This window comes from Sebastes fasciatus, chromosome 1, assembly GCF_043250625.1.
Source record: "Sebastes fasciatus isolate fSebFas1 chromosome 1, fSebFas1.pri, whole genome shotgun sequence".
In the NCBI taxonomy this organism is placed as follows: domain Eukaryota; kingdom Metazoa; phylum Chordata; class Actinopteri; order Perciformes; family Sebastidae; genus Sebastes; species Sebastes fasciatus.
Window position 1 is genome coordinate 28,402,050 of NC_133795.1, and position 10,001 is coordinate 28,412,050.

The following is a 10,001-nucleotide window of genomic DNA, read 5'->3' on the forward strand; positions in this document are numbered from 1 at the left end:
ACAGGAGGACAACATCTTTGTGTATAAAATTATTTTTTCTCCGAGCCATTCTAGTGGATCGCCTCCAGTTGGCTTTCCAGAAAACCACAGAGAGAGGGAGTCACACTGACTGCAAGATGAAATGCATCTGAAGATTGATTTTAATAGCAGGGGCGCACTTACAGAAAATGTCTGCGTGTGTGCTGTGTCAAGCCTCCTCTCTATCTTGGGAAAAAGTTAAGGGTCCTCAAAGCTCGATGTGAGCAGATAATGATATACACAGTACTTCACAGTCAAAACTGGCTTTACTAGATATAAGATATGAAGGTTAAGCAGTGAAAAACTGAAAGAAACCTACCAGGGCTGTCAAAGTTAACGAGATAATAACACGTTAATACAAATTTGTTTTAACGCCACTTATTTCTTTAACGTGTTAACGCAATAGATCTTTCGGAGGTCGTAGCTCAATTCTAAAGCTACAGTGAAGATACTGGTATCATATGAAACTAGTAAATCTAAGGAATCTATTGGTACCAACCATGTCATGCCAGCTTGTCGGGAAGAACGCTAAATAACGCTACTAATTTACACAAAAGTTTGGCGAGGAAAAACTCTCATGGCCATTTTCAAAGGGTTCCCTTGACCTCTGACCTCAAGATATGTGAATGAAAATGGGTTCTATGGGTACCCACGAGTCTCCCCTTTACAGACATGCACACTTTGATAATCACATGCAGTTTGGGGCAAGTCATAGTCAAGTCAGCACACTGACACACTGACAGCTGTTGTTGCCTGTTGGGCTTGAGGTTGCCATGTTATGATTTGAGCACATTTTTTTATACTAAATGCAGTACCTGTGAGGGTTTCTGGACAATATTTGCCATTGTATTGTGTTTCTAATTGATTTCCAATAATAAATATATACATATATTTTTATAAAGCAAGCATATTTGCCCTCTCCCATGTTGATAAGAGTATTAAATACTTGACAAATCTCCCTTTAAGGTACGTTTTGAGCAGATAAAAAATGTGCGATTAATTTGCGATTAATCACGATTAAATGTTTTAATCAATTGACAGATCTGAAACCTACAGTATACGACAATCTCATACCCGACAGTGGCCCATATACGTAAGTGGAAAAAATGGATGCAGTCGCTGAGTCAGCTATATGAATTCCTCTTTCCCCACTGTAGTGATAACTGTGAGACAGACACATGTGCTGGTATTGAACACACATGCACTATCAGCAGAAGAGACCTGGGGGTATAAAAGTAGTGGGCAGAAGTCTCCAGTGCAGAAAGTTTCAGGAGACTGCAAACATGTTCAAGTTTCTTGTGTTTACCTCCCTCGCAGCCCTCGGTAAGAACCGTCTGATTCTTCTTCTCCTTTGACATTCTAAACACACTTGATGTCTGACGGTAATGCCTCCCGTGTTTCTGCGTTGCTCAGTGCTGGCCGAGCTGACCCCCGAGCCCAGGTACCTGGAGGATGACAGTGTTGAGGAGAGAGTTGTTGGAGGCGAGGTGGCCAGTCCCAACTCCTGGCCCTGGCAGGTACTGTATGCTTTGTTTGACTCTACGAGTGGAAGAGGTGCTCAGACAGTAAAAAAAGTAGCAATACCACAATGTGAAAATACTCTGTTACAAGTAAAAGTCCTGCATTGAGTACAAGAACTCATTATGCAGAACGGCCCCTTTCAGGTCCTGGAAGAAGATATATATTTTTTAATCTTATTCACACAAGTTATTATCTTGTGCAACAAGTTAAAGGTACAGTGTGTAGGATTTGGAGGCATCTAGTGGTGGGTTGTATACCCCTCCGCTCACTTCTCCCTTTCCAAGACTGCGGTAATGTTATCCTCCGATTGCAAAACTGTGGTAACGCCGTTCGCCTCGCTCAGAGGCCATCCTTACCATAATAACACTACTTTAGTAGCAACGGACGTCAGGCGGCGGCTAGCGGTACAACGGTTTTGCACTCTGCGGCTCACGTTACCGCAGTTTCACAAGCGTGTCAGAGAACTACGGTGGTTCTGGGCTACTGTAGAGACATGGCGGAGCAACATGGCAGACTCCATGAAGAGGACCTGCTCCCTATGTAGATATGAAGGGCTCATTCTAAGCTAACGAAAATGCAACGATTCTTAGTTTCAGGTGATTATACACTAATGAAAACATAGTTATGAATATTATATTCCATTTCTGCTAATATATCCTGCTAATAGGCCTTTAATCTATAGTATTACATCATATTTATTAGGTTGATTATGTGTTTTGTATGTTAAAATCATAGTAAATAGTAACTACATCTGTTAAATAAATGTAGTAATAATAAAAAGTACAATATTTCCCTAGAAAACGTGTTGGAGTAGAAGTTTAATGTAGCATAAATTAGAAATACAAAGTAAAGTACAAGTGGTTCAAAATTGTACATACAGTAAGCAGTATTTGAGTAAATGTGTTTATCACTGCTGTAGTGACCTTTCAGATGTGAAATAGGTCAGCACAGCATATGTTCTGCATACACACATCCACAAAGTTCACCAGGTGCGTTTGCTTGTAATGCCTTTAAGCATTTTTCAGTGTCGGGAACGCTGCCAAGAAGCATTCTGCATTAATGTGAACGGTTCAGTTTCTTGCGGTCGTAATGTTCTCTGTTGTCTTTTCGTCAGATCTCTCTTCAGTACAAATCTGGCAGCAACTTCCACCACACCTGTGGAGGAACCCTGATCAGGAGAGGATGGGTCATGACCGCTGCTCACTGTGTGGACAGGTGGGAGTTTTATGCATCACAGAGTAGCTGCTGAGCCTAAAACTAATAGAGAAATGACTGAAGCAGCAGGATATGTGTTCTGACAGAGCCGAACATTTACATAAATGGATTTTGTTTCATTTCCTTAAGTGCATTGCCAAGATGTTTAAGGTTGAAATTAGTCGGTGACGTTGATGAAAACATATATTTTTTTGTACGTCCACAGGTCCAGGACTTGGCGTGTCGTTCTTGGAGATCATAACATCAACTCCCACGAGGGCAGAGAGCAGTACATGAGCGTGAGCCGTGTCTACGTCCACCCCAACTGGAACTCCAACAACGTTGCTGGAGGGTTAGTGGCTACTGCTCACGTTTTGACCCACTTCTGCATACGAAAATAGCACATACTGATATATGTACATCACATGTTATAAAAACAGAATGCATATAGTTATTTGTAAACATATAACAGCAACCAAAAAATGTTAAATGGCTTTTTTTTGCCATATAACGTTTGATGTAACAACCACATTATGTGGATATTACATTTTGAATTATTATAAATACATTTATAAATATTGTATTATATCATAAATATTTACAAACTTTATTGTGAAAACAAACCCAATCATACAGTATAACATAACTAGAGATGAAGCAGAAAATGAATCTGCAACAATTTTGATAACACATTTCACTTTTAATTTTTCAAGCAAAACTGACAAACATTCTCTGCAGCTTCCCAGATGTGGAGATTTGCTGCTTTTCTCTGTTTTAAAACATTGTGAATTAATATATTTTCGTCTGTCAGAAGGACAGAAAATGTAAGTGAATCAAAGACATCCCCTTGGGCTTTAGGAAACTGTGATTTACCAAGCAATTAATAATCGAGAAAATAATCTTCATCTTAATCGATAATGAAAATAATAGTTAATTGCAGCCCTAAACATAACTCACACTGAAAGACAAACAATTCTCTTAGACAAAACCATTACAATGAGTCTTCTATACATGCTGGGACAATATGTATTTCTCACTGACTTGAGGACATGTTGGTCTGACCCTCAGGTGGGACATCGCTCTCCTGCGTCTGTCCTCTGATGCTTCTCTCAACAACTACGTCCAGCTCGGTGCCCTGCCCCCCACTGGTCAGGTCCTGCCCAACAACAACCCCTGTTACATCACCGGATGGGGTCGCACCCAGAGTGAGTCTGACATGATTACACATTTGTACGATTAAACCCCAGTTCAGTATTTGCATACAGTAAGAAAATGTAAATAACATCACAGTTCAAAGAGATAGCAGTGTATGTATGATCTATGCATATAGGCTTTATCACAGTTGTATGATGTGTATCTCGTCAGCTGGAGGTCAGCTGTCTGCCCAGCTGAAGCAGGCCTACCTGCCCGTTGTCGACCACAAGACCTGCTCCAGCTACGGATGGTGGGGCAGCACTGTGAAGGACTCCATGGTCTGCGGTGGTGGTGGCAGGGAGTCTGGTTGCCAGGTAAGCCTATGCGGTCTTAGACAGGACTGTGTATGCCCTCACATTTAGTATTTCTTTTTTATTTTACATTTCACTCCTTTATCAGCCCATCCGCACGAAAAGGCGTATGAATGACACAATAACGTGCAAGGCAAAAGCTGTAATAAGAACGCTGTTCTTGCTCTTGCTCTTGCTCTCATCCACGTAAATATGGTATGCTCAGAGTTAGTGACGTAGAATATAAAAGTGAGAATTATTATGGCGGGCGGGAGGGGAGGTGGATGGGTCCAACAAACACAGGACTCTCAACCAGGAGACCGGTGTTTTGTTTTGGAAGTTACATTAGTGACGTCTCTGTCTCGTTTTTTAATGACGTTTGTGACCTGCTTTGCGTACTGATGTTACGTTGTTTCCGTACGTATTATATTTAGTTTATGTACTTATTTTAAGCCCAACCATGACGTTTTTTCCTAAACCTTAGTCATTGGTTTTGTTGCCCCCTGCTGGTACTGCACCTTCATACATAATATTGTCAAACTCATGATGGACATTTCTAAAAATGATTGTCTTTTTTATTTTACACGTTCTTTTTCCTTTCGCTAGCCTAATTTTTTTTCGTTTTCCAAACTTGTAGTCTTCAGCTCCAACCGACGCTGACTCAGGTGTAGGTCGGACTTCAGGCAGCTCCCTCTGGAGACACAAAAGGCTTTATACAGCTTTTTCATATACATCCTAGCACTTCCCAAGAACAGACTCTGATGTGTAAAATTGGTAGAGTGCCCCTTTAATTGATCCCAGTAAGGCACAAACATGGGAACAGCATCCCTGGAGCTTGACAGCTATTTCAGGGTACCACTTTCTACCTTTATAAAGGGAAAGTTATTACTTATAGATTTTCCAAAGCTTTATAAATTAGTTTTAAGCCATTAATAAGAAGAAATACTTTTGGGTTGCCAGGTTGACTGACTGGACTGTATGACCTTGTGGAAAGACGATCTGGTCCAAGATCCATTTATTATCAACTTATAGCATTTTTCAATGGCTAACTAACATTTATAACTGCATTATTACAAAATGGAAAGGACAAAGACTGAGCTAAGCATTTGTCTCACGCTGGCAATCCAATGGCTTATAACTGATCTATAAAGCATTAGAAACTGACTTATGAAACAATTTTAAAGCCATAAGTTACAACATATAAACCCTTTATAAAGGGTGCCTATTTCAGCAGGGCTGATTCTTCCCAGCTCAGATTTTGAACCCAGTTTCTCCAGTTGTCTCCCAAACCACGGTGCGCTTAGGACAACAGGAAGGATGTTTGGGTATGAGCAGACTGGGGGAAACACTGAAAAGAACTTGTCAGAATTGAGTCCCACTCCTCCGTGACAAAGTGAAATTGAGCGTCCCCCGCTGAGCTGAGACCTGACCCCTTCCTGTCAAGGAAGATATTTTGGAGGACACACGTGGGACTACTTGCTGCATCAGCATGGGCATGAGTCAGTTACAATGATCCAGGCTAGTGCTTAAGCTGCACAAAGTGTCAAAGTCTTGCAACTTCATGTTCTGCACAAACTTGCTCGAGGCTGTCAGAGATCAGAGGGGGATATGAGAAGCGAGCTGCAATGAGTTATGTGCATTATAAAATGGGGTATTTGCTCCCAGCTCTGCTAAAAGATTATGAATTTTTGGCTCTGAGGTTTGTGTTTTCTATGAATCCAGGGTGACTCCGGTGGCCCCCTGAACTGCAGTGTCAACGGCAAGTGGGTCGTCCACGGTGTGACCAGCTTTGTTTCTTCCTCTGGCTGCAACGCCAACAAGAAGCCCACCGTCTTCACCCGTGTCTCTGCCTACATCAGCTGGATGAACGGCGTCAGTATTAAACACTAACCCATATCAATCAAAGAATATTAAATGTTAAAAAAAACAACATGAAATTCAATGTAGGTTCTGCATGATCAGTAGCGTACTTATAAATCCCAGTACATGCAGTAACTGGAGGATTTCATAATCTTTTTCATACAGTCATTCATCCATACAAATACATGTCCATTTGTGCATCATCTTGATGGGCTCATTGAGGATAATCACATAATGATTCATTTGTCCTTGCTTTGCCAGATCATGGGTTAAGAAGAAGAAGAGCGATCTCCATGGAGACGAGAGCACTCTCTGGATTCATCTCCATTAGAATAAAACGTCCTTGTGTGATTCACTTGCTTCAGTGTGTTTTATTCAGTGTGGAAGACAACAGGCAGTGGTCATCTTAAGATTTATAAACACATACAAGTGTAATTTAGGTACAGTAGTGCTATTCAGACAGCAGTGTTAATGTGTGAGATGACCTTTGGATACTAAATTAATTTAAAAACTAAAACAGTCATAAATAGGGATCATTAAATGTTGCTTTCAGTGAAGCGTTGGACGTTCTGTAAAACACTTTTTTATTGTGAAGGGTAAACAGAAAGATGTGATTAGACTGTGATGAATTCCCATTTCAAAATTAACTGATTTGAAGTGATAAAACAGTTAAGAAAAGCACATTACCTTTCCGACAATTAAACCTGCAGTAGGCAGTAGAGTGGTTTTGGCATCATTGGGCAAAAAATCCATAATATGTGAAGTGCTCTGAGAGATAACTAGACTTCTGCACCTCCTCATGGCTCGGTTTTCAGGCTTTAAAACATCTAGCCTGTGATGGGAGTCTTTGGCCAATCACAGGTCATTTCAGAGAGAGAGCGTTCCGATTGGCTGTTGAGAAAGTTTCCTCCCGGCTGGTGGACGGTGCTTGGTATTTCCTCAACTGATCTCAACATGGCTGCTGGGTCATAAACTTTCTCAGTTTACAGCTAAACAGTACACTACAAGATGTTTCTGAAAACATTTGAGAGGAGAAATTTATATTTTATTTAGAAAATTACAGTAACAGAATATTGATTCATATTTGATCAGCGCTGCCTAGTTTGACCGTTTGATTGAAGTTTGCAAGTGATTGACAGCTGTTCAGAGACGGCAGACTCCAGCTCTGTTGTTTTCCTACGGTCTGTGAAATCTTGCAGATGCCATTAGAAGGCTGGAGGACACCGGAAGACAGAGGCACATGATTATTTCAGATTACCTGTTTCATGCACTACTGTCAGGATATAGTGTTTTATAAAAATACCTTTTTTTAATCATATTTGCTCCATTTATACCCACTGCAGCTTTAAGTATATACAACATGGAAAAGGCTTGAAAAAAAGTATAACATCAACTGTCAAAATACAAAGGCTTCTCACTGCAACATAAGCATAATTATAATATAATAATAACATCTCTATGGGACATTAATATTTCAGACATGCTTACTTAATGCAAATATACACACATAATTGTCTCCTTAGAGGGTCATATGGGTAGAAAAATTCGCATTCACATGCTATCTCTCATGCAGTCTGTCCTTATGAGTGTGCTTTATTATGTGCATGTTCCTGTTAAAGGGGGTGGTTGAGTTCATCCCTCTACAGAGTCCCTGCAGGAAACTCACAGAAACACACATTCAGAATATTATGCCGCCTCTCAGATGGATGCCTTATTCATAACAAAATAAATATACCTTTCAATGTGTGAAACAGTTCGTCAAATCATCTCCAAATCAAAAACTTGAAAAAATCCCCATGGCTCATTTAAAAATGATTTTAAGTCAATCTGAAGTTATGAAATATATCAACCTGCAGCAGTCACAGAGGGAGGAAACAGCTGTCAGAAAGGATGAGCTGGATATCAGATGAAAAACAAAAACGTGAAGAGAAGCTTAATGTTTCTTATACTCACACATCAGATCTTATGCAATAAAATATAATATATATGCATTTTTATTCAACTTATTAGACTATTTTAGCTTTCTGAGATAATATAGGCTCTTTGTCAAAAACCTAAAAACCACAATCTGTCCACTACGTGCCGGTGTTTCCAATGATACATCCGTGATTCATTTGAAATTCAGTCACAAAACAACATTACACTCAGGGTTAGGGATAGTCCTCCATCTCTGTGGTTATGAAAGTCAAAAATAAATCCATATCTGACCCAAAACTTTTGGGAAGGATCAAATTGTGGATCACCCACAGCCACACATAGCATATGTTGTATGAATATTTCTCCCCATGTTTCTGGTAAGGTCGAACACAGTTGCAATATTGTGTGTGAAAAAAAATGCTGCTGTGTCTCTGCAGCAGTGTGGCCATATGGTGGTGATGATGGCTTTACATATACACCAAATGCCTGTCATATTATCCTGCTATTACTCAGACATCTGGAGTATAAATTTAAGCTAATTTAAGTGGAACACCAACTGCATGTGTAACGAGTGAGAGGAACATTCAGACTTGTTTTATACTTGGAGGGAAACGTCAACGTCTCCTGAGTCCAAAGGAAAAAGTTTATTTCATATTACTGGATTATTATCATTATTGACATATTAACATGTAAGAAGCATTTTCATGTTTTAGCTGGTTTGGGTTGGGTGTTGGGGTATTTTATAAACCTGTAACAGTAACCAGTCACCCTTTAATTTACAGGCCGTTAATTACGTAGTATTGTGAATAAATTGCCAGGAAATAACAGTAAAGGAAAATCAGTAAAATCAATATTATGACAAGTTTTAGTATTAGAATTACCTGGAATTACAATTGGGTAATTACAGAGTAAAATCAAAGCAGAATAAAGAGATTTGGTATGTAATTATATGGAAATTAATTGTTATAATAATGTTAAGTGGTAGAGCCCACATACAGGGTAAGACAGGTGGCTGTTTTGTCATGGAGTAAAAGTATAATGTATCAGGAAATACTAACTAAACTCAAGTATAGTCTAAGTATAGTACCTCAAAACCTCACTTAAAGTACTTGATGTGTTCACTTACTTATGTGTTACACTTACGTGTAGTATAGCATCATGCTATATTTTGGAGACAATATTTTCAAGGCATATTGTTTATTATATGCTTAAAAAGGTACTTATATACTGGATATAATGTATACTTTGAAGGAAGCTCTAACAAAACAACACAACGGCTCTTTATATATTGAATAATCTCAGTGCATCCCTTTGAGATATCCAGTCAAGACTGCAAAACTAATTACTGATTATTACATGAGTTAATCAGGACAAAATTTAATGGCCAACAACTTTTTTTTTACCACTTTCTCGGCTGATGGAACTAAATCAAAAGGTCAATGTATCTGTAATATCTCTGTGAGGAGGTTATGTTCCCGACTTTAATGAGAAGCAACTAATTACAACCCATCCATTATGTTTTCTGCTTGATTAATCATATTCTTGTGATGAAAAATGTTCACCTCTCAATTTAACACACTGTCAGGGGTAGTTTGAATACAAATTCTGGCTAATACTCTCACACTGTTTCATGAAGTTTTGGTCTTTCCTGTTTGACTCATGGTGTTCTCCACTGAAGCCACCCTTAACTCCTGCTACAGCTGGGCTCCCTGCCAACTGACCACATCTCGAACACAACAACCTCCGCTAAATCACTGCACACACCTCCAGTTAGCCAAATAAATCATCACTACTGTCAGAGTGGGGAATTAATAAGAACTAGCAGACAAAACACTAATAAGATTTGGGCTGTGTGTTGGGAAATTTGCCAGTTGATTACATGCCGTTTTGGAGGATAATTGGCAAGTAATTGGAGGTCTTCAATTCTGTTGGAAAACAAAGCGTTTTTGTAAATTCTTCTTGTCAAAATGGTTAAACAATTTCATTGCCAGCATGAAACATCAGCAA

The 10,001-nt window shown here is 39.4% G+C and overlaps 1 protein-coding gene across 2 annotated transcripts; it reads left to right on the forward strand.

Annotated features, from left to right (window-relative positions):
• Positions 1-1,183: 1,183 nt before the first annotated feature.
• On the forward strand, positions 1,184-6,428 carry LOC141771412 (elastase-1-like). 2 transcript variants are annotated; one of them, XM_074641684.1, is made up of 8 exons: positions 1,184-1,341; positions 1,432-1,535; positions 2,654-2,754; positions 2,960-3,085; positions 3,802-3,938; positions 4,099-4,241; positions 5,940-6,089; positions 6,339-6,428. In XM_074641684.1, the coding sequence occupies exons 1-8, from the start codon at positions 1,218-1,220 to the stop codon at positions 6,348-6,350; spliced, it is 897 nt and encodes a 298-aa protein (XP_074497785.1). In that variant the 5' UTR covers positions 1,184-1,217; the 3' UTR covers positions 6,351-6,428. The 2 variants fall into 2 exon arrangements, with proteins under 2 accessions (XP_074497785.1, XP_074497777.1); XM_074641676.1 differs by lacking the exon at positions 6,339-6,428 and having other exon boundaries at positions 5,940-6,107.
• Positions 6,429-10,001: the final 3,573 nt, after the last annotated feature.